The 25507-nt window shown below is 40.4% G+C and overlaps 2 protein-coding genes across 2 annotated transcripts; one reads left to right on the top strand and one right to left on the bottom strand.

The window, feature by feature from the left end:
- Window positions 1-270: 270 nt before the first annotated feature.
- On the bottom strand, window positions 271-15986 carry OVCH2 (ovochymase 2). The gene is given in 14 exon segments (XM_030831075.2): window positions 271-461; window positions 987-1080; window positions 3829-3959; window positions 4327-4470; window positions 5241-5365; window positions 5492-5579; window positions 7284-7307; window positions 8414-8603; window positions 9241-9392; window positions 9619-9714; window positions 10066-10238; window positions 11917-12008; window positions 13666-13775; window positions 15899-15986. Coding segments are annotated over 14 exon segments (1698 nt in total).
- Window positions 15987-24370: 8384 nt separating this feature from the next.
- On the top strand, window positions 24371-25300 carry LOC115839454 (olfactory receptor 5P4-like). The gene has a single exon (XM_030831093.3). The coding sequence runs from the start codon at window positions 24386-24388 to the stop codon at window positions 25298-25300; it is 915 nt and encodes a 304-aa protein (XP_030686953.3). The 5' UTR covers window positions 24371-24385.
- Window positions 25301-25507: the final 207 nt, after the last annotated feature.

Here is a 25507-nt window from a genome sequence, read left to right as displayed (position 1 = left end):
GCAAAAAGCCTGGGTTGTGCCTTAGAGAGAAAATACACGTGATGGACCAGCTCCGTGCAGGCGTGAGTTATAGTGGTATTGACCATGAGTTCAGTGTTAATGAATCAGCAATGTATATTAAATAAGGTGACTTGAAACAGAAACCCACATAAAAGCAGAGGCTGAGAGGCCCCCAACTCTGTATTTCCCCAGGAGCAGTGGTTCAGGATTCATAGATTCAGTGAATCGTGAGTTGATTATATCCATGCTGGTCTCTAAATGCTGCCCTTTTTACCACAGCAGGAGGATGAGACTTGAGACCTGAGGAGTTGGGGCCTCAATCTTCTTACCTGTTTGAGGAACGAAGGAGACTGTAGCCTGGAAGCCTCTGAAGGTCATGTTTTCATCGGACTGGAAGCTGACGGACATCACCCTGGAGATGCTCACCACAGGGGCGGGGACAACAAAGCCACACAGTGGAGCTGGTTCAAGCCCAGCCCCGGCATGACATGGTCAAGGGCCCAGCAAACAGACGTGGCATTGGATAGAAGAAAACAATTGTCCTTCAGGTAACTGTTAAGAAATAAACCTTTCCAGTGTATGTCACAATTCATTTCCAAAATAGAAAGGCAGAGTGCTCCTCTGTACTGTGTATTTAACCCCGTCAACATTTCAATTCTGTTTATCTCCCAAACACTCCCACTGGGAATGCCACTAAGGGAAGTTGTTCCAGCCACAGGGCTTATTTCAATGTCACTTTCCCCTCTCACCCCTAGTTCATTGTGAGCCTTCCACATTTTCTGATCAAATCGTTCTTCTTCGATTCTCCCTGAAGCTCTTCCCGCCCCTGATGGTGGAGAAGGAGGAGAGGTGGTGAGAGCATAGGAAGTGATGGAGATGGTGCAGGGGAATTAAGGAACATTGAGCCACATTCCCTAAAAGGAGTCCCAAGAAGGACTGGGTCCAAATGCAAACCAGGGAAGCCGAGGCTCCCAGGGAACACAAACCTATTTCTTTCTTCCTTTCTACATCCCTGTGCATGCTCACATAGTCGGAAGTGCAATCTCCACTTTCTTCTGCTTCCAGGTTCTGAAAGGAAAGCTGAGAAGACTCCATGTTACATCCAGAGTAAACAATATGAACGTATTACCCCATTTTGATCAAGGAGAGGAAATTGGATTGTTCAACTCGCTGTACAGCATGACCTTAGATGAGAAATGTAACGGGGCATTCATGAGCGGGTTACATGACTTAGGAAATGATGTTAAACCCCAGGCTCCCAAACCCTCCGAAACATCTAAGCACCCAATTACAGGCTGAACAGAAGGGTGGGGAAACGTGCAAATATTTGAGCTCCCCAGTTCCCTCCTTGGAGGAGCAAAGAACAACATTTGAGCAATCTGATAGCCCTGACTAACTGAGAGGAGCAGTGGGAGATAGAAATGATGAGGTAGCAGCTTAGATTGTTTATACACAAATGATGCGGATTCAATGGAGCCCGAGCACTTGGCAAAAGACACAGGCCTGCGCGGCTAGGACAGAAGTGGAAGGAAAGGATGATTCATGGTGAACGAGACATGGGGAGGAGGAGACGTGTCAGAAACAGGATCCGTTCAAACATTTCTTAAACCCCTACTGGGATACTTTCTGGAAACAGACCCTTTTTGGTTACTCTGACCATTGTGTCTTATGGAAAGGGTTTTAAGAAAATTACATAAATCTTCTTGTTTGTTTGTTTGTTTTTTGGGTTTTTTTGTGGTACGCGGGCCTCTCACTGTTGTGGCCTCTCCTGTTGCGGAGCACAGGCTCCGGACGTGCAGGCTCAGCGGCCATGGCTCCCGGGCCCAGCCGCTCCGCGGCATGTGGGATCTTCCCGGACCGGGGCACGAACCCGTGTCCCCTGCATCGGCAGGCAGACTCTCAACCACTGCGTCACCAGGGAAGCCCCCATAAATCTTTTTTAAACCAGAAATTTCCATCACAGGGGATCTAGAATGCCTATAATAACTTACAAGAAAACTTAAAATATTTCTAAAAGTCAGATATACCTGTTCCTTTAGTATCAATAATATTTAAAATTTAGAATTTAAAATGTTTGAAGTTGGTAAACAGAACTTGTAGAGCAATAAAATTTATGAATAATAATAATAATTTTAAAAAGACCCTTTTCTCTTCGAGTCAAATGGTGTGCACATAGTTACGACTTGTCCTACCAACTTACAAATGACCGTCCCGGGTGGGTCCTGCAGGCTGATGCTGTCACTGGCCCAGTGTGAGTGCATCTTTTCACGGATGCACAGCACTCAGTGTATTTTATTGCATAGATGCTTTTGAATCACTTCTAGCTCTGATTTGTTCAGATTTTCAACTAAATTTTGTCTTCTTCCTCCTTCCAGGCGTACGCTCATACTTAAGATTTTCTCCTGTCAGTAACACAGTTTCCCTTAATCCTGCTTCGTCCTGAACTGTCTGCCTTGACTCTGTTTGGGTTTCAGAAACTTTTAGAAAGACAACAGCTACACTTGTCTCACTTACTCTGTGTCTCCTTCTCCTGTGTGATCTTGTTTCTGCACCTAACATCTGATTTCACCTGACCTTTCAGATGACACCTCCCGCACCTCCTCTCTACTGTTCAATTGTCCATCCCAACTCTTCTACCTTTTTATTGGGGGATGAGGTGGGGACTGTATAACGGGTGATTAGTCCTCCCTCTCTTTATTTTTCAAAAAAGTTTTGTCTTTTTACTTTGTTAACATTTAAAAGCACATTTGAATAGAACAAAAGGTTTCAGAGCTGTACAATGGTTTCTCTGCAGAAGGAAGAGAGAAAGAAGGAAGGAGATCAAGATCTATCAAGAAAGAGAGAGAGAATGGAAGGAAGGAAGGAAGGAAGGAAGGAAGGAAGGAAGGAAGGAAGGGAGGGAGGGAGGGAGGGGGTCCTCTTTCTCTTTAAACTCTAACTTGCTGTGGGAAATCCAACCTATTGGCCATAACTTTTTGTTTGTTTGTTTGTTTTGTTTTGTGTTTTGAATTAAAGGCTTCATTCTCTGGACTGTCATAACACTGCACCAATTTGGTTCTATTCCTGGGTCTCAGATCTCTTTTGGCCTCTTAAATATACAAGAACTTTGAGGTCTTGTTCACTCTTACTCCTTACCCGTTATTTTATAGTTTACTTCGTCTCCATATACTCTCTTGCTTTCAATTATTATTTTAAGAGAAAGACTTCTAAATAATGCCTAATTCCAACGTCACCCTGACTGCAGTGTCATCTACCTGAAGGCATTTCTGCAGATGGCCCACTAGTGTTAACTGAACAAATACACAAATGGCCACAAACACCGCGAATCAAAGGCTGAATACACTCTGTATCCTGACATTCAAAGCCCTCCATGCTTCCATCTCAGCCTCGCCTTCCACCACCCCTCCTGCTATACCTTATGCCAGTCCCTGAAACTGTTCTGCACTGCACTTTTGTTATCCACTCTCCACAAACTGTTTTGTTAGCAGTTTAATTAATAAGGAAGAAATGCTTGTTCCTAGAAAGGACTAGACACTGATGAAACAAGTTACCTGGTACAAAGATTAAGGCCACATTTCAACAAAATGTAAAGCACACAGTTGCCACCTAACGGTAAGTGTGGGTAGTTACAGTAGAGAATAGGCTAGTCTGTTAGTCAACCAGTATCAATAATATTTATCAAGAACCTTGTGTGCCAGGTGCTAGGTTCTATTCTAGGTACTAGGGATACAGCAGCAGATACACCAGATAAAACGTCTGCCCTCATGGTGTTTATGCGAGCGATTCTCTGGAGATCCTCAGCAAAGTAAGGGTAACCAGGGTCAGTACCTTAACGAGGTGATGTTAGGGGGCTTGAAAAACCCAGTTGCAGCTGGCCATGTTGCTGTAGTCTTCAGGATAGTGAAGACTCTGTATGAGGCCTTCTTCAAAAAGGATAGTTAAGGAGCTGCAGCCTGACTCTGCAACACAAGGGAGAACGTCCAAACAATGGCATCACCGCGCACAGAGGGATCCTCTGTTTTCCCCCTTGTGTCTCCCACGAGTGATGCCTGAACTGACTCTTAAGGCAGAGCCATCAAGAAGGGGGAGGTCTGCGCGCTGGTTCCCGAGAACTCATCAGGCCCTCTCAGCTCACTTGGGTAGGCGACAAACACGCTTTAGCAGGACTGCAGAAGGAGCCCCTGCACCTGCATCTCACTTGCCTTGAGCTCCTCTCTGCTATGGAGCTCAGTGGGCCTTGGGTGGGGGGGCTCCCTACCCCTCATCTCATTCCTATGGGTCCTCAATTTCTGCAAAAGGAAGCCATAGTGTGTGATAAGAGCAAACGGTTTTACCAGGAAGGTAGTTTAAGAGCTTTATACGTGAGATTAAACCCAACAGCATAGTCTGTGGCATCAGAGGTGAACCTCAGCCTTATAGCGTTGGAGCCAACGAGAACCGATGAAGCCAGGCTGTTCCCACAGAATTTCCCTGCAACGTAAGAATGAAGCGTTTTGGTTCAGAGCCTAGAAAACAGCACCCATGAAAAGACTTATGGGGAACTGAACTTTCATGATAGTGCAGGCTTGTCTAAATCAGGGTTTCTCAACCTCAGCACTACTGACATTTTGAACTGGAACGTTCTTGGTGTTCAGGCTGTCCTGCACATTGTAGGATGTTTTGCAGCAATCCTGGCCTCTACCCACTGGATGCCAGTAACATTCCCTCTCGTTGTGATAACCAAAAACGCTTCTAAGACATTGCTAAGTGTCTCCTGGGGGAGGGAGGGGGTGGGCAAAATCACCTGCAGTTTAGAACCACAGAAACACTCCTGCATTTCTGTTTCTTGTATAAGTAACCTTTATCTCCTCCTTGTGGCTATCTGTTGGCATCTTCCTTCTGAACTGGACGAGGCGGGTAATGGTCATTTTCACGCGTAGGAGAGCAGCATTCTGCCCAGGAGGCCCCAAGGGGCACTGCTATATGTCTACATTTTACTCCTGATGGGCTCCAGGTCTGGCAAATGAGTCTAGGAAGCCTGTTTCCATGGGCAGCAGATGCTGTAAGTGAATTGCACTGTGGCCCTTACAGCCCTCACACAGGCTCAGATTTTGTTCCTTTCCACTGTCAATTCTAAGTCTCAAAATTGGAGACAGGAAGTGCGGTACTTATAGATGCCTCAGGGCCAGACATATCGTAACCAGGCCCCATTAAGTCCTCCTAGCACTAGTGTCCATTCGACAATGTGAAAATCCACTCACCAATAAGTGTGTCTTCTAAAGAATACATTGACAGGTAATTGTGGTGACAAGACTCTGCATCGAAGTGGGAAAAATTGAGGAGCACGTGCATTCCCTCTGGTACAAACAGGGTCCAGACACACAGTCTGAAGGTAGCTACATTGAGAGGATATTATTTCTAGATGGAAAGCGACTGTCACAGTCCAATGAGTGGGGCAGAGTCAAACTCGAGGTGGGAGTCAAGGGCAGGGGAGCCAGCGGGGGCTACTCACTGCTTGCTCTAATACAGGAAGGGGCTTTCTGGGAAGTGCAGCTCCCCTTCTGATGCTCTGATCACAGGGTCCTGCTCACTGCATGAGGCTGGGAGGGAAAGCCACGCGAATCAGCGCTAACAGTGATGGCTATAGCCACAAGAGCCCTTTTCCCCCAGAACCTGTACAGACACTGGGGCCTCCTGGTTCTCCTTCATACACGCTTCCTTTCGTGGAGACACGAGATCTTTTGCTATCTTGGCTTCTATGATGCCTTACTTTTTGTTTCTTGTAGATCCTGCCTAACCTTGAGATTCTATGATTTCTTCTTCTTTACTCTTCTTTCTTTGACCCCATAATTCCACTCTATAGATGCAGGTATTTCCTAGGTTCTAAGTTTTCATTTCTCTCTACACGAGCCCTCTGATCCACTTCATTCACACCATCAGTTTCAACTATTATCTCTACCTGAACTTCTGATTTTTCAACCATCTCCTAGATATCCCCCCTGAAACTTAACATGCTACAAAAGGACTTCCTCTCAGTCTGCAAAACTGCTTCCACTTCTGATTTGATTAGCTTATGTGCCCTTTTCTTAGCTTTCCATGCTCAGAACTTTGGTGTCATCCTTCATTCCTTCCCTCCCTCACCGCTCGTAACCTTAGTGACTATCCTGGCCTAATTCATCCTGTTTCTATGCCCTCCTTTTCATTCTCTGGCCATTGCCCTCGTTCAAGCATTATATTCTTGTCTCTTGAACTAATGCATAATCTCATAAGTCCACCTTGAATTATTGATATTTTCCTCTCCAATTTATCCCCTATGTGCCGTTCTTATAGCACTAAAGTATAGCTCTAATCTGTTTATCTAATTAGTCAACTTCCTATTACTCAATAAAGTCAAAATTTTCTTGAATGGTGTTCAAAGTTTCCATATTTTGTTCTCAGGTTACCCGTTTAATCTTCTCCCTCATAAAAACTCATCACATAGCCTACACTTCAACTGATTGACTTACTGGGTCTCTATTACATCCTAAATTTTCATATCTCCATATTTTAGTATCCATCTTCTGATAAGGATGATTCCTTAAGCTGGAATATTTTTCTTTACCTATATCCCATTTCCAACTGACAAAATCCTACTCATCCTTTGTTCTTTAAGGTTAAGCTTAAAAGATGTCTGTGCTCCAAAGTCTCCCTTGTATTTTTTCCCCCCAGCTAGAAGCAGCCACCCACTCCTCTGAGCTCTCAGGGTACTCTTTTTCCACTTTGCTCTTTGGAGATAGCCCCACAGACTCACAGAACCACTGAAGATTTGAGCTAAAGATGCCTTTGAGACCACCTGGCCCAAACTCTTTCCTTTTTGGATGAGGAAACTCAGGTTCAGAGGTAGGAAGGAGCCTGCCCAAAGTCACAGACTGAATTCATTTCAGACCTGCAATGTAACCCTGGGGGTGAGTCCCCTATTCTTTCAGGACAAGGTGTGTAGCTTCCGGACCACATCTGCCATGCCCCACCTCCTCCCTTGTGTCTTGGATCCAAATCTGGGATTTGCCAACTGTTTGCTGAATTGAACTGGAGCTCTGGATTGACAAGTGAACTCAGAGGGAATGTTGTGCTCCTGCTGGGTGAAGGGATGAATTCACCCTCCCTGGCTGGGGATGAATGGCTGTGTGCTCCTAGTGATGGTTTCATACCTAGTGATTATGGAGAGCTCTTGCAGAGGAAGACTTTTGATTATAAAGGAACCGATATTCAGAAATCCTAGAGATTAATTCATGCTCCTGGAAGAACAGGCTACAAGAAATACCCACCTCTGGAGTGCTTTCTCAGCTTCCCTGGGAAAGAAAAAGAAAGATGCAATTCGAGGTTGTGATATCCTGAGCAATATTTCAAGAAGTTAGCATCTCCCTGGCTCAAAAGTGCAGAGGTTGTTAAGTCAATTTGCAACTAATGAAAATACAATCTGTGGAAAGAACAGAAGGGATAAATTGACAAAGCAGCAAAGTGGTCTTTGTGCTTTAAGAAGATGATTTCACTCTCTTTATTAAATGGACTGCTTAGCTTGGGGATTACACAAAGCAAGAAGAGGTCATCTGGTCTACCCCTCTAATTTTTCATGGAAAGGGAGGCTAGAGATGGAAATAACACACCCACAACTGCTGGACAGCTACAAGTTGAACTGAGGACTCCGAAACCTGCTAGTGTACCGTATACTTGAACACAAACCCAGGTTCTTCCTGAACTAATTTGAATTAACCCCTTTGGGAAAGAATAGAAGTCCTATTTTAGGCTGGAGGCCACCAGTTAAGAAAACAACTAAGTTGGATTTGGAGGCAAAAATGAAGTTTCAATTAACTCACTGGTGAATCTGGTAGAAGGATGTATACAGACCCTGGCCTTTTCAGACTTATGGTACCTGGCTCTATGCCAGGCCTTCTCAACCACAACACTACTAACATATGGGACTAAATCATTCTTTGCTGTGGGGGAGGGCTGTCCCGTGCACTGTAGGATGTTTAGCAGCATCCAGAGCCCCTACCCCCTAGATGCCAGTGGCACCCCTGTCCCCTGTTGTGACAACCAGAAATGTCTCCAGACATTGTCCCGTGGGGCGCAAAATTTCCCCTCCTTGATAACCACTGATCCATGCTATAGCTTGCTGAATCTTGCTAGCGGAGTTGAGAAGTGGTGAGACAGTTTCAATCAAAGGCAAATTTGACAAAGTCTAGGATGGATGTATTCATGTTTCATTGAATATTTGTACACTGTACCACACATCATAGTTTACCCTTGTTTTAGACTCAGTAAATACCACAGTCCTTATGTGAGACACTAAGAACAGAAGCAGAGGTTGTCTGCTCAGTGGTCCTGACTTGCGTAGCCTCTGCTGATGCTCTCTCTCTTTCCCTAGCTTCTTGACCTTATGTTCTGGCTTGGTTACCAATTTGGATGTGTTTGTGGATCCAGGGAAGCACTTTAGTAAGATCTGTGAAGATCCCAGGGGATCCTTGATCATCTTTCTGCAGATTATTTCTCCAACCTCGACCACAGCCCAAACCCCAGGAAGTCACACCAGCCAGAGTCCAAGTCCCTTTCTTATTCCGGCACATGAGGGAACCTCCTGAGTCTCCCTGTAGGGAGAAAAGATCTCTGTTACTGTCATTGTCAGTGTCTGTGCCCCACAGAGGTGCTAGATGAGGATTAATGAATTTCTTCACTTCTAATACTTTGGACTCAGGGGCCTGGGAGAATAGGCAAGCACAATTCACAGTCAATCCTCAAATACCATTGGAGCCTACCAAGTCCATCTCCTTCTTCCCCATCCTAAGCTTTCATCAAATATCAGATTGTTTCCTTCTCCTGTCTCATCCTACAGACTCAGAAAAGTCTTGTCCAGTAGTCAAATCAACCTCAAGTTTGGTCAGCAGGACGGATGGAGGGAAAGAGAAAGCTCCCAGTATACACAAACTGGAAATCTCTAAGTAGGAAAGCATCACCTATCCTTCAGGGCCGGAGTACCCTAGTTCATTGTTGGCATCATCTCCATTATTTGGTCTTTTGGAAAGAGCAGATCTCCTCTGAAAGCACAGTCTGTGCTAAAAACAGGTTGTTTAAACTGTCCTCTATTTTGACTTGACCTCCCTTTTCAGTCCTGATCCTTCTTTCCCAAGTCCAGGCTTGCCTACAGCCTTCTTTCAGCCCCTCATCTGATGACAAAGCTGAGGGAAGCCCTGCCTGGGACCTGTCAGCCCAACCATTCCTGCCTACCTGACATGCATCTCTTCCTCCATCTGGGAAGCCTGCGCAGAGAAAGGTCCGCCCACTAATGGGTTTCTGTAAGGTCAACAGAGCTGTAATACACTCATCCTGGGTCAAAATGGGCAGGTTCACTTCCTGCAAGACTTGTGGGACGACGCCATCTAGAAAACACAGAAATGAGAACCCCAGCAAGGCGCTCTTTCACCTTTTCTACGTTGAAGATGCCCCACTCAGGCTTGTGTCTTTTGGAAAGATTTGAATTTCGAAGTACAATGTGATAGTCTCTATTTTAAAAATGTCTACACAACTGTCTTTTTAAAATAGATTAAAAATTCTCTTTTCTGATTACCAACCAGAAACTTCTGATACGAGCGTAGGAGTCCTTACCTTCATTCAAGCGGCCCCAGCCTGTGGTTGTACAAATAAATCCAGGCTCAAATTGTTCCCCTAGCTCTGGAAGACACACGGGTCCCACAGACTGGTCTGCAGAAAAGAGCAAGGCAGGGCTTGTTTCATTCATGGAGGAGAGGATACCATAAGCCACTCACCAACTGGCATCTAGGTGGTTCCCAAAGAACTTGCGATATCTCTGTCTGGCACCTCCAGGGGTTACTTGTGAAACAAAGTAACGGACTCCACACGATCCTATATCTAAAGCCACAAGCCAAGAGGGTTTCAGGTAGGGGAGCCTCCAGCTCAAATTCCTGTCTCAAAGTACATGATTCAGAATTCTTGGGCATATGCTGCATAACTTATGCTGTAGGGAATGTGCTATGGAACAGAAGTTCTGGAGCACATGGGGTAGACAATTCAGAGTGAACTTCAAATGTTTACCAAAATGGAAAGCTCCAGCCATCTTCAAAAGAGCAATATCATAATCCATTGGTTTCTTGGTAGAGAAATATGGGTGTATGATGATGCTTTCAATGGTGAGGGTTTGCTCTCCTGGCTCTATATAGCTCAAGTCATATTCTCCAGCAGTAACGTTGAAAGTTGATGCAATATTTCTATGAGGAGGAAAGAGTAAAATGGATGGATTTCATTGAACCTCTGAGTACAGTTGCAGTGGTTGACAAAATGACTTCTTCAAAATGACATGGATAGGGGCTTCCCTGGTGGCGCAGTGGTTGAGAGTCCGCCTGCCGATGCAGGGGACACGGGTTCGTGCCCCGGTCCGGGAAGATCCCACATGCCGCGGAGCGGCTGGGCCCGTGAGCCATGGCCGCTGAGCCTGCGCGTCTGGAGCCTGTGCTCCGCAACGGGACAGGCCACAACAGTGAGAGGCCTGCATACCGCAAAAAAAAAAAAAAAAGACATGGATAGATAATGTAGGTGTGAAGCTGATGAACAGAGAAAGTGAGAAAATGTAGAGGTTCCCACTGTGAGTGAGGGACTAGTAAAAAGTGGCCTCATATGGAGCCAATATGATAAATTGAATACCTTGCAGTGTTACTTGTTAAATGCCTAAGGGTGTACGTACAGTATAATCCAGTGGTCTAAAGCATATTCAGCTACCCCAGATGGCTGGCCTGGCCTCAATATCAGTGAGATCCTTTGGGAGTTTCTGGTGATTCCCATGAAGTATGCTGCTTTAATGTCAGAGATCTAATGCATAATGCATACCATGAAAGACGTAATAGCACCGTAACTCTTGATGTTCCAGAGGGTATGCACACTCAGGGCTTTGGGACTGATTAGAGCAATGGGAAGTGGGGATCTTCCCCTACTTCCTTTATGTTTGTAATTTAGAGATCTAGCATGACACGGGAAACACCATTCTATTCCTCTTCTACCCGCAGCAAAGTTATCTGAAAGGAACTTGATAGGATGCATTGAGGTGGATTAAGAGCTTTGGGCTTGCCATCTCTGGGGATCTAGAAGAGATGATTTTATACAAAATTGGAAAAGACATCATTTTCTCTTGGTATATTCCCCTGGCTCTTGGCTATATTAAATACCAAACCTAATACATAGCAACTCTCTAGCCTAACCACCTGCCACATTGCAGTGAAATTATCAGTTGACTCTTTTGTAGACTATCAACTCTCGGGGGGCAGGAATCATATCTTAGTCATCTTTGTATCTTTGATACCCACTAGTGTCCAGCACTGAGTAAATATCCAGGAGATGTTTGTGGAGAAAGAGGGCAAATAGGGGGATATATAATCTTCATTGCAGCTTTATGAACATCAAGAGCACTGGCAACAGTAGAACATTTGGAGCATACAAGAAAATGGATAAGAGACGGAAATTGTTAGAGTGAAGTTCAGAGAGGCAGGGTCAATAGGAAAGAAGACACAGGAGGCTTCTTTGTGTTTTACTGTCCTCCCTTTGTTTTCTTTTATCCAGTTATTAAGATGCATAATGAACTGGATGCTTTTTTTTCACTGAAATTTAAGAAAACTAGGAGAGAACTTTCAGAACTCTATCTTTGGGATGCTTTTTTTCTCACTTGGATATTATTCTTTATTAACTTCTAGCCCATTTTAAATAAGGAATGAATGTTTTCTACCAAGTTGTGTACCCTCGGACAATGACCTTGAGCCCTATCTGTATTATGCAATTAACATGTTCTCCCCTAAGGCATACATCACACCATTCCATATTTTAATACAGTTATTGCTGCTGATTCCCAGGGAGTAGAAGGGTAATCTGACCTTCATCAATGGGCTGGGCTTTCCATACCTGTTTGCAACACAGTGAGCAGCTGTGACCACCCACTCTGGAGAGATGATGGTCCCACCACAGACATGCTTCTGCCTTCGTTTCAAAGACACCTGAATTGCAAAGACCTTAAATAGGAGTAAGTTAATGCCCTGGGATCCCCCCAAACCTGGAGACTGAGCATATTCTGAAAAAGAGACCCAGATATCTTACTCATAAATATCAGAAATCATGGACTGTGAAGTGGTAAACCAATCACACTATAGCTCAGAAAGAAGAGCAATGCTGGAACCAGAAGATTCCTACTGCTGGCCCACAGGAGAGGTAGTTACCTTGAGATGATTGGCTATAAGGTTTTAGTAAGTTGGTAATAAAAATTGTGGGTATTTAGTTATTTACATGATAATGTTTACCGTCTGTTACTCTAACCATATGAATCATATCTGTGAATGAAGAGAAAGAAAAAGAAGCATAAGATACAGAACAGACCAGATGAAGAAGTTTGGGAAAAAGACAAGGTGAGGGCTAAGGGAGTCTTCCAAAGTCCGTTCCAATTCCTCTAAGCCTCTTAGAGAAAGAGTCTGGATTTACAACTGTCTTATAGTTTTTAACTATTTGACCTCTACAACTGCTTCAAGCTTATTTTTAATCTGTCTCTACAACAGATTTTCTATCTTTGGCTTGTCCTGTTCATGATGTTTGGCTTGACTCCAACACGACTTATAGGGTACAAGCAAATACTTTTAATTCCACTGTTTAAATTAGAAAAGAAGCAATTTATTAGAACTGTCTCCTTTTTGAACAAAAATTATTCAATGAGCAATTGAAAACAAAATTAATACAGAGAAAAGGCTAAGAACAGAATAAAGCACAAGTAAGTAAAAGTCAATGAGTCATCCCTGACTATGATTTGAATACGGACTTCTGAATTGACTAGCCAACCAACTGACCAAGTAAGAATTTGATCAATCAACTCTTCAAACCAGGTAATTAATTCATCAGTTAATCAAACGACAATGATTCAGCCATTCCATCATCTCACTGAACATAGACTCAGTCAACCAATCGTTACCAAATATCCATTGATCTAAAAGTTAATATGACTGACTGACTCAAGAGAAGTAAAAATAAAGAGCTATTGTTCTACCTACAAAATGAAGAGGCAAGAATATAGCATGGCTCCCAGGGTAAAGAAAATTGGGAGACTTTCAAAGACAATAAATGCCTTAGGCTAAGGGCAGAAGCACAAAGGCATTCTATGGCATAGGAGGAACAGGAAACTAGATTGAGACAGAATTCTTAGGACACTAACTACCACAGAGGCAGCACTCTCGATTATTCCCTGAAGGGTCCTATGGTATAGGTATGAATCTTACATCCCAAACATAAAAGTAGACCTATGGCTACACCTTCCCTCATCATCTTTAACTATAACAAGATAAGTATGTTTTAAATATATTTATTGAATCAGAAAATTATTTTTTAAATTATAAATTTGAAGCGGGGTTTTTGTATTAGGGACTGAAAGTCTGGGATGGCATTTCCAAATTTTGGAGCAAGCCAATAGCGCTTGTAACTATTCTGAACACACCTTTTCTAGAAGTCAACTGATGGACATCAGGAATGTCTTGGATCCTTGTACTAACTCATGAGATCTCTGGTGATGAACTAAGCAGAAGAGAGCATACGGATGAGCAGCATGGGTTCTGAGAGATCCAATCCTGAGACAGCTCATAATCCAACCACAGGAGAATGTTCCCTGAGACTCACCTGCCAAGGGTAGGAACTCTTTTCCACTTGTCTTCCCCCAACAATGCGACTGAAAATGTTAAGGTAATTCAAAGGCCGTGACTTAACCAGACTCTGCCCACAAGCGGGAGCTAGGGGGAAAAAGACAATAATTTAGTGATTAGATATATCTCTTAGGACTGAGGGGTACAGGAAAGTCTTCTGAGCAAGAAATACTATAAGACATGGAGCATGTGGCAATACTATAAAATGGCTTTAAGTTATTTGTGGAATTTGCTGTGATTTGCGGTACAAGGGGTTGTTCCACTTTTTCACATAGGACGTGCATATCACGAAGAGATCTACTTTTCTGACATGAAGATTTAGGGCCTCAGAGGTAGATCTCCGCTGGGTTAGCGTGAATACAGTCCCCTTTTGATACTGAGCCATCTGACCCCTTAGAGGCTCCTCACAGCACTCTGTGCTTCTGTGACATTTATCACATGCTGTTATGGTAATCTTTCAACCCCACCAGACTGTGAGCTCCTCAGAAATAGGAACTTAATCTTGAAATACCTGTATCTACAGTATCTAGTGCAGTTCCCGATTCATAGAAGTTGCTCAATTAATTGGTTGAATGGTTAATACTATAGTCTGCCTTAGACTGTAATTTTGCTTGCATCTTTTCCTCTGCTTCACCCAAGAGACTAAGTCTGAGATCATGATCAGTGGTGCCTGGCACACAGTCAAATATTGGATTTAATTTGCTATAAGAGTGGAAAGTATCAGGTTGTTCAATGATAGTGGAGTAGAGGGAAGACAGTGTCCTGATTCACACACCGGAATGGCGTTAGGGTAGAAGGGTTGCTAGGTAATGGGAGAAAGAACTCTTTCCTTTTTGTGGAAAAGATCTTATCCTTGAGAAAGTTGCATTTACTTATTTATTCTCAATATTTGTTCTGCTTTTTTTTGTTTGTTTTGTTTTGTTTGTTTGTTTTTGACTCTTCAGCTAAGAGAAGGGCTAGATTAAGATGTTGAAGACTGCCTGGTAATTTAAGGATGGTCCATGCTCTGTCCCTACTGCAGGTCCTTCTTTTCTACATGTTGTCTAGGAGGGCCTAGCATGCCCTGTCTCATAATCACCCCACTTCTTTACATAGCTGAATTCTCTAATCCCTATTCTTCAGCTTGGAGATCACTTCAACTGAAAACTCTTCCTTGATTTCCTCAAACTGTGTTAAGTGTTTCTCCCCTGTAGTTCCTCTCCCCTCTTATAGTTTCTGCCATGCAGTATTATGATAATGAATTGTTTGTCTCCTTCACTGTACTATGAAGTACTTAAGGAAAAAAAAAAAACCTATGTTTTATTCATCTCTGTATTTCCAAAGTTTAGCACATTCCTAGCATACAGTAGACACTTATAAAAGTTGGAAGAACAAATGATTTTTCTTGAAAATATATCCTTGAAAGCATAGCTATTTAGATTAATATGTTAAAATATACAAAACTCTTTCAAATAACTTCTCATTTAAGCCCCATTCTCTGCCTGTGAATCAAGCACTATGACCCCCACATTACTGATGGGAAAATGAAGAATCAAAGAGATACACAGCTAATTAATGACAAAGCATGGATGTAACATTGTCTTTTGATTCTGAACCCAATACAGGTATAATATTGAATCAAAGTTTATTTTCTAGCTGTTTCTGTTGACTGAATCATAAATACCTTAGACACAAAATTTAGTATTTCCTGAACTAATTGAAGCAAAGATAGAAAACATGATAATTCTTGAGGTTAGTACAAATCTGACTGTGAAGAAGCCTGCCAAGAACTGTTCTCAGATTATGTTACTTGAGGAAAAAAAGACCATTTACATATATATAAATAATAGACTACAGGAAACATGCTTCATATTTCCCAGCAATATAATTTTTTAAAAGATTACAAATGCTTCCAAATTTATGCTGATTTCCAGAATTTGCTACATGAAAGGAGATGGGATTGTGGAATGTGTCCAAATAAGTGAACAATTCCAGTTTTCTCCAGATCAGTGCAACTTGTCCAAGTTGTATTCCATTAATGTTCTATTCAGTTTAATATGATGATTGCAGGAGAGAAATCCAAATTAATTACATGAAAACTAATTAGACCTCCAAAATATATTTGTCTCTCCTGTTCTCCCAAAGGAATATGGAGTGGAACTGTGAGAGCCATTGCCAGCAAAGTTTATTTCTTCAGATAAAGGTAGCTACAGAGATCATTTGGAACTTACCTTTGGGGAGAGAGAGAGTTGCAGATTTACTCTGTTCCAAACAGATCATTCCAAGCAGTAAAATGAGCTTATTCTTGCTCATATGCATTTTGAAACTCAAGAGTTTTCCCCTGGAATTTTAGAGAGACTAAAGAGAACCAAAACAGAAAGCCCTGTGAGAGCAGCAATATACCAACTTAAAACAAAGTTACTCATTAACCAAGACGCGAGGCATTCAACCATGTCCGTATGATGTTTCTGAATGTGGTTTCTTGCAAAGATCTTTGCAAGATGTGGGGAGTCAACCACAGAAACATAGTCTTGCTCAAGCAATAGTACATGTCCCATTACACCCACATCCATTCATTGCTTCCCCCAGGGTCTATCTGGCTAGCCAAGTGGTTGGTGCCGAAGGCTTCCATTTGCAAACATTACTTGCTTCTTGCGACAGGTTTCCACTTTCTACAAGAGGATTGAATATCAACGTTGTCCCTGTTGGCAAGCATAGGCTTTCCTACATGCTTGCAAACATCCCATCAGAATATGCTAAAACATTTATCTTTCTCTTGTTTTCCAAATGTAAATGGATGGTTACAGCCAGGTGTTAGAGGGAAGATAATTTGGTAGCACACTCGGGAACTCAATTTAGGATACTGTCCATTGAGGCATTTGTGAATCTACATTCTTTCACCATTTTTGTGTGTTTCTGGAAGGCAAAAACTAAATCACTTTTGCTTCTAAACCTGGTAGATGATGTGGCAATGGGGGAAGTGGCTCTGATTATATTCATCTGCCTTTTCCTTGGCTGAGTTTTGGGGACGTGGTCAGTGTGTAAGAAACACTTGTGGATTGGCCATTGCCATGTATGAGCACACCGGAATGTGAGTTTTTTTCTGTTACCTTTTACAAATTACCTGCCCAAAACAGCCATTGTCAAACCAGAAATCCCTTTCTTGTAGCAAATTTTGCCCTTCTACAAAATAAATCTATAAAAACGTAACACATACAACTAATATACATGCAAAACAAATAAGTTTTAAAACCTAAAATTTGGTGAGAACTGCAAATTTAGGGAACAGTCAAGACTACAACCTTATGAAAAGAAGGACACGCAAACACCAATTGAGGATTTATCCACAAATGTTCAGTAAGAAAATAATATCTTCAAAGTGCTGAGCAAAAATAACTATCAACTTAGAACTTTATGCCCAGCTAAGTGATCATCTAAGAATAAGAGTGAAATAAAGATATTTTTAGGAAAAAAAAAAACACTTGAAAGGATTTACTAACAGCATACCATTGCTAAGAGAGCCACTAATGCAGAAAGTACATCAGAAGACAGAAATTAAGTCCAGGAGGAAGGAGAGGGATATAAGAGGAAATGATGAATAAAGAAAAAATGGGTAAACTGTATGCAAATCTAATCAAGCATAAAGTAACAATAGTAATGACTAATTTGAGATTATATGGTGAAGGTATCTAGTTGTCTATCCAATATATAGTCTCCCTTCTTTTTCTTGGAAACAACCCTGATTTTGTTGGGTTCTTCAAAGTGCCCAATTTAAAAACAAAACAAAACACATTTTCCAGCTTCCCTTGCATATGATGAGGCCTTGTTACTCAGTTCTTGTTGTTGATTTAGGGTTCATGGAATGTTCTATAAAAAGGTCAGATGGACTCAGCTGACATAAACATTTTGGCTCTGGACTTTTTCCCTTCCTCCTTCCTGAAAAATGAACAAAATGGTTAAAGCTGGAGCAACCATTCTGTAGCCCCAAAGCAAGAAGCACAAGGTAAAGATGGCTGAGTGGGAAGATAGAAGTCTAGGTACCTAATATTTTGTGGAGCTGCTGCACCAAATTTCTCATTATGTGCACAAATAAGCCACAGTTGTTAATTTTTAGTTTGCCTAATTATCGGTGACATCAAATGTATTTAACAGTAATTAGTGTTTATTTTTCCATGTATTGCAGTTTTGTATCCTTTGCTCATATTTCTACTTGGTTGGTTATCCTTTCACCTTTTTTGTGATGGAAAACTTAAAATCTCTAAAAAGTAGAGAGAATAGTATAATTAACCTCCATGTACCTATCACTCTGCTTCAACAACAACCCACATTTGGCCCATTTTCTTTCTTTTACAACTTTCTCACAACTCTATAATCTTATACATATTTTTGAAGTATAGTTAACTTACAATATTACATTAGTTTCAGATGTACAACATAGTGATTCAAAGTTTTTATAGATTATACTCCATTTAAAGTTGTTATAAAATATTGGCTATATTCTTTGTGCTGTACAATATATCCTTCCAGCTCATTTATTTTATACATAGTAGTTTGTACCCCTTAATCCCCTACTCTTATCCTGCCTCTACCCTTTTCCATCTCCTCACTCGTAACCACTAGTTTATTCTCCGTATCTGTGACTCTGTTTCTGTTTTGTTATATTCATCTTATTTTTTAGGTTCCACATATAGGTGATAACACACAGTATTTGTCTTTCTCTGTCTGACTTATTTCACTAAACATAGTATCCTCCAAGTCCATTCATGCTGTTGCAAATGGCAAAATTTCATTCTTTTTATGGCTGAGTAATATTCCATTATATGTGTGTGTGTGTATATATATATATATATATATATATATATTCCACAACTTCGATGGTTTCCTTTGCAGTTCAAAAGCTTTTTGGTTTACTTAGGTCCCCTTTGTTTATTTTTGCTTTGTTTCCTTTGCCTTAGGAGACAGATCCAAAAAATATTACTACAATATATGTAAAAGAGTGTTCTGCCTATGTTTTCTTCTAGCAGTTTTATGTTTTTTCAGTCTTACATTTAGGTCTTTAGTCCATTTGAGTTTATTTTTGTATATAGTGTAAGAAAATGTTCTAATTTCATTCTTTTACATGCAGCTGTCCAGTTTTTCCAGCATCATTTATTGAAGAGACTGTCTCTTCCCTGTATATAGTATTGCCTCCTTTGTTGTAGATTAATTGACCATAAGTGGCCATATTTCTGGGCTCTCTATTCTGTTCCATTGATCTATGTGTGTGTTTTGGTGCCAGCACCATACTGTTCTGATGACTGTAGCTTTGTAGTACAGTTTGAAATCAAGGAGCGTTGATACCTCCAGCTTTGTTGTTCTTTCTAAACATTGTTTTGGCTATTTGGGGGTTTTGTATTTCCATACAAATTTTAGAACTATTTTTTCCCTAAATAGTTCTGTGAAAAATGCCACGTTTATAGGGATTGCATTCAATCTGTATATTACCTTGGTAGTATGATCATTTTAAAAATAATAATTATTCCAGTCCATGAAAAAGTTGTATCTTCCATCTGTATTGTCTTCAGTTTCTTGGTCAGTGTATTATAGTTTTTAGAGTACAGGTCTTTTAACTCCTTAATTAGATTTCTTTCTAGTTTTATTTTATTCTTTTTGATGCAATGGTAAATGGGAATGTTCTCTTAATTTCTCTTTCTAATAGTTCATTATTAGCATATAGAAATGAAACAGATTTCTGTATACTGATTTTGTGTCCGGCAACTTTACCAAATTCATTGATGAGATCTAGTAGTATTTTGGTTGTGTCTTTAGCATTTTCCATCTATAATCTTCTTTTGAAACAAATCCCAGGCATTATTTTATTTCATTTATAAACAATTCAGTATATATCTTTTTTTTTTTTTTGCGGTACGCGGGCCTCTCACTGTTGTGGCCTCTCCCGTTGCGGAGCACAGGCTCTGGACACGCAGGCTCAGCGGCCATGGCTCACGGGCCCAGCTGCTCCGCGGCATGTGGGATCTTCCCGGACCGGGGCACGAACCCACGTCCCCTGCATCAGCAGGCGGGTTCTCAACCACTGCGCCACCAGGGAAGCCCAGTATATATCTCTTATATATAAGGACTCATTAAAAACATAACCACAATAGCATTAGTAAATCAAAAAAATGATAATTCTTTAATATCAAATATTTGGTGTTTGAATTTTTCCAATTGTCTTACAATATATATATTTTTTACAATTGCAGTGAGTTAAAATCTAAAGGTCTACCCATTTCATTCAGTTGCTATATCTAATTGTTAAGCTATAGCTTCCTTCTCTCTTGTTTTTGCAATTATTTATGTTGAAGAAATTGGTTATCTAGTCCTATAGAATTTTCTACATTATGTGCTTCGCAGATTACATAGCTATTGCTTTTATGACCCCTGTGTGAACTGTGAACTGATAGGTACATCTAGATAGTCTTAATCACATTGAGGTTAGATTTTTGGCAAGAAATTTTATAGTAGGGCTGTATATTTCCTATTGCATCATATCATGAGGCACATAATATCTGGCTGCCTTTTCTATGATTTTAAAATTAGTAAGTAGGTTCAGATTAATTCAGTATAAAGTCCTTCATATTCTTTTCATTTAATGACTTTAAACAGCCCTTGAAAATCATTGCCTAGATGAATTATTTCATTAGTGGTTAAAAAATGATGATATTGTAATTTTATCATTCCTTCTGTGTTTATCAACTAGAACTATTTTATAAAGGTTTTCCTTTCATCAGTTATATAAGCACCTTAGAGTATATTTGATATTTGAAAACAAATCCTTGGTTTTCTTTTTTCTCTATGAATCATTTTGAAGAATAATGAGTTCATTTCCTGGCATCCTCCAAAGATGATCAACTAATATTTCTAGCATCACTGTGAAGTAACGTACATATTACAATCTAAATAATCCCATAGAATATCATTCCACTAGATATTCAAGAAAATCCCAATCTTTGTTTATATTTGGATAAATATGTTTTTATCCATATTTTCAATTATGGAATATAAGATTCAAATAGACTTTCATGGACTTTCCCAAGGCTACACAACTAGTAAATGCTAGAGTGCTGATTCACCTTTTTTTTTTTTTTAACATCTTTATTGGAGTATAATTGCTTTACAATGGTGTGTTAGTTTCTGCTTTATAACAAAGTGAATCAGCTATACATATAAATATATCACCATATCTCCTCCCTCTTGCATCTCCCTCCCTATCCCACCCCTCTAGGTGTCCACAAAGTACTGAGCTGATCTCCCTGTGCTACGTGGCTACTTCCCATAGCTATCAACTTTACATTTCATAGTGTATATATGTCCATGCTACTCTCTCACTTAGTCTCACCTTACCCTACCCCCTCCCCGTGTTCTCAAGTCCATTCTCTACATCTGCATCTTTATTTCTGTCCTGCCCCTAGGTTCTTTAGAACTATATACATATATATATATATTTAGATTCCATATATATGTATTTGCATACGGTTATTTGTTTTTCTCTTTCTGACTTACTTCACTATGTATGACAGACTCTATGTCCATCCACCTTACTACAAATAACTCAATTTCGTTTCTTTTTATGGCAGAGTAATATTCCATTGTATATATGAGCTATAACTTCTTTATCCATTCATTTGTTGATGGACACTTAGGTTGCTTCCATGTCCTGGCTATTGTAAACAAAGCTGCAATGAACATTGTGGTACATGACTCTTTTTGAATTATGGTTTTCTCAGGGTATATGCCCAGTAGTGGGACTGCTGGGCCATATAACAGTTCTATTTTTAGTTGTTTAAGGAACCTCCATACTGTTCTCTATAGTGGCTGTATCAATTTACATTCCCACCAACAGTGCTAGAGGGTACCTTTTTCTCCACACCCTCTTCAGCATATATTGTTTGTACATTTTTTGATAATGGCTATTCTGACAGGTGTGAGGTGTTACCTCATTGTAGTTTTGATTTGCATTTCTTTAATGGGGTTTAGAGACCACTTCACTAATGGGTCTGATTAGTGATGTTGAGCATCCTTTCATGTGTTTGTTGGAAATCTGTATGCCTTCTTTGGAGAAATGTCTATTTAGATCTTCCTCCAACTTTTGGATTGGGTTGTTTGTTTTTTTGATATTGAGTTGCATGAGCTGCTTGTAAATTTTGGAGATTAATCCTTTGTCAGTTGCTTCATTTGCAGATATTTTCTCCCGTTCTGAGGGCTGTCTTTTCATCTTGTTTTTGTTTTCCATCACTGTGCAAAAGCTTTTAAGTTACATTAGGTCCCATTTGTTTCTGTTTTTATTTCCATTTCTCTAGGAGGTGGGTCAAAAAGGATCTTGCTGTGATATATGTCATAGACTGTTCTTCCTATGTTTTCCTCTAAGAGTTTTATAGGGTCTGGCCTTACATTTAGGTCTTTAATCCATTTTGAGTTTATTTTTGTGTATGGTGCTAGGGAGTGTTCTAATTTCATTCTTTTACATGTTAGCTGTCCAGTTTTCCCAGCACCACTTATTGAAGAGGCTGTCTTTTCTCCATTGTATATTCTTGCCTCCTTTATCAAAAATAAGGTGACCATATGTGTGTGGGTTTATCTCTGGGCTTTCTATCCTGTTCCATTGATCTATATTTCTGTTTTTGTGCCAGTACCATACTGTCTTGATTACTGTAGCTTTGTAGTATAGTCTGAAGTCAGGGAGCCTGATTCCTCCAGCTCTGCTTTTCTTTCTCAAGATTGCTTTGGCTATTCAGGGTCTTTTGTGTTTCCATACAAAATGTGAATTTTTTTGTACTAGTTATGTGAAAAATGCCACTGGTAGTTTGAAAGGGATTGCATTGAATCTGTAGATTGCTATGGGTAGTAGAATCATTTTCACAATGTTGATTCTTCCAATCCAAGAACATGGTATATCTCTCCATCTGTCTGTATCATCTTTAATTTCTTTCATCAGTGTCTTATATTGTTCTGCATACAGGTCTTTTGCCTCCTTACATAGGTTTATTCCTAGGTATTTTATTCCTTTTGTTGCAATTGTCAATGGGAGTGTTTCCTTAATTTCTCTTTAATATTTTTCAGCATCAGTGTATAGGAATGCAAGAGATTTCTGTGCATTAATTTTGTATCCTGCTACTTTACCAAATTCATTGATTAGCTCTAGTAGTTTTCTGGTAGCATCTTTAGGATTCTCTATGTATAGTATCATGTCATCTGCAAACAGTGACAGCTTTACTTCTTCTTTTCTGATTTGGATTCCTTTTATTTCTTTTTCTTCTCTGATTGCTGTGGCTAAAACTTCCAAAACTATGTTGAACATAGTGGTGAGAATGGGCAACCTAGTCTTGTTCCTGATCTTAGAGGAAATGGTTTCAGTTTTTCACCATTGAGAACAATGTCGGCTGTAGGTTTGCCAGGTGTGGCCTTTATTATGTTGAGGTAAGTTCCCTCTATGCCTACTTTCTGGAGGGTTTTTGGAATTTTGTTCAAAGCTTTTTCTGCATCTATTGAGATGATCGTATGGTTTTTCTCCTTCAATTTGTTAATATAGTGTATCACATTGATTGATTTACATATACTGAAGAATCCTTGCATTCCTGGGATAAACTCCACTTGATCCTGGTGTATGATCCTTTTAATGTGCTGTTGGATTCTGTTTGCTAGTATTTTGTTGGGGATTTTGCATCTATGTTCATCAGTGATATTGGCCTGTAGTTTTCTTTCTTTGTGACATCTTTGTCTGGTTTTGGTATCAGAGTGATGGTGGCCTCGTCGAATGTGTTTGGGAGTGTTCCTCCCTCTGCTACATTTTGGAAGAGTTTGAGAAGGATACGTGTTAGCTCTTCTCTAAATGTTTGATAGAATTTGCCTGTGAAGCCATCTGGTCCTAGGCTTTTGTTTGTTGGAAAAATTTTTTATTTTTTATTATTATTATTATTTTTTGTGGTACACGGGCCTCTCACTGTTGTGGCCACTCCCATTGTGGAGCACAGGCTCTGGACGCACAGGCTCAGCAGCCATGGCTCACACGCCCAGCCGCTCCGCGGCATGTGGGATCTTCCCAGACCGGTGTGTGAACCTGTGTCCCCTGCACTGGCAGGCGGACTCTCAACCACTGCGCCACCAGGGAAGCCCCAATTTTTGCATTTTTATGATTAAAACTACTCATTAATTTTTTGTTAGGTGAAAAGACTTCTTGATATTTTTTACATTTGTATATTACTCTTTTGCTCTCATGTGGCTGGTATAATATACACATGTAGGCATTTTGTCAACATATTCTAATATATACCTTACTCATGTATGACTATGAAATGTATTCTTTTGTTAGGTCTATACAGTACCTAAAGTATAATTAATAATACAATTGCTGTAAGTGTTCATTCAACAACCTGAATTGATCAAATGATACAAACGTGAGTGCTGTGTTCTGATCTGAGTCATTGGTCCCTTTGTGAGTATCTCTGGCCTTAAGGTAATGGACATTAATATTCTCAAATCATGCATAATGTAAATACATTTGGAAACATTTTGTAAAGTGAAAGCATTAGACAACAGTGAGGTCAATGTTTTGATTTTCTGATAGGTTGGCTGGTAAAGTAAATATATTAATTATGAGATCATTCAATTCATTTTAATATCCACTGGGTTTTATTTCAACAGGCATCATTTCAAATAAGATAGAGCTTGGAAACCACACAATGATGACAGAATTCATTATTTTAGGGTTAACAGAGAATCCTATACTTTGTTCCATCTTCTCTGTCGTTTTTCTTGGAATCTATGTTGCTACCATGTTGGGCAATACCAGAATAATCACGTTAATCCAAAGAAGCCCTCAGCTCCACACCCCAATGTACCTTTTCCTCAGCCATTTGGTCTCTGTGGACCTTGGGTACTCCATCAGTCACACCTATTATGATTGTGAGTTCCCTAAAGGAAAGAATTACTATCCTGTCACTGGCTGCATAGCTCAGCTTGGCTCTGATGTTATCTCTGGAACAGCTGAGTGCTTCCTGTTGGCTGCCATGGCCTATGATCGTTACGTGGCCATCTGCTTCCCACTTCTCTACTCTACACACATGTCTCCCAGGGTCTGCATCATCTCACTGATTGCTTCCTATCTGGGAGGATGTGTGAATGCTTCATCATTTATTGGATGTTTATTGTGTCTGAGTTTCTGTGGACCAAATAAAATCAACCATTTCTTCCGTGACCTGCCATCATTAGAGAAGCTTTCTTGTACCCATGTTTATGTTGCTGAAATATCTCCTGCCATCTCAGCTGGGTCAATCACTGTAATCACACTGTTCACCAAAACAGTTTCATATCTGTACATCCTCCACTCAATCCTGAAGATACACTCTACAGAGGGAAGGCACAAGTCCTTCTCTACTTGCACTTCCCACCTCACTGCAGTTACTTTGTTTTATGGGACAGTCACATTTGTTTACATCATACCGAAGGCGAGCCACTCACCTGAACATATTAAAGTGGTGTCTGTCTTCTACACAGTGGTGATCCTCATGTTGAACCCTTTGATCTACAGTCTGAGGAACAAAGAGGTGAAAGAGGCCATGAGAAAATTGATAGCTAGAATACATCAGTCATTTTGAAATGAATACAATGTGAATCCAGAAACTACAAAACAATAATTTCAGGAACATATGTGATAGGTGTTTATGTTGTCCATTAGTCTTATTTTATGTGAAGAACTATCTTAAATATAAAATACCTGAATGTCGATTAATGCCAGCTTTAATTTATAATTTTCTAGAGTCACAAAGTATAGCATTTTCACAAAAATCTGCTGGGTTCAAATT

The sequence above is a fragment of the Globicephala melas genome, chromosome 8, assembly GCF_963455315.2.
Source record: "Globicephala melas chromosome 8, mGloMel1.2, whole genome shotgun sequence".
Classification (NCBI taxonomy): Eukaryota; Metazoa; Chordata; class Mammalia; order Artiodactyla; family Delphinidae; genus Globicephala; species Globicephala melas.
The sequence above is the reverse complement of the archived record's forward strand: the minus strand, read 5'-3'. Positions and strand labels throughout refer to the sequence as shown.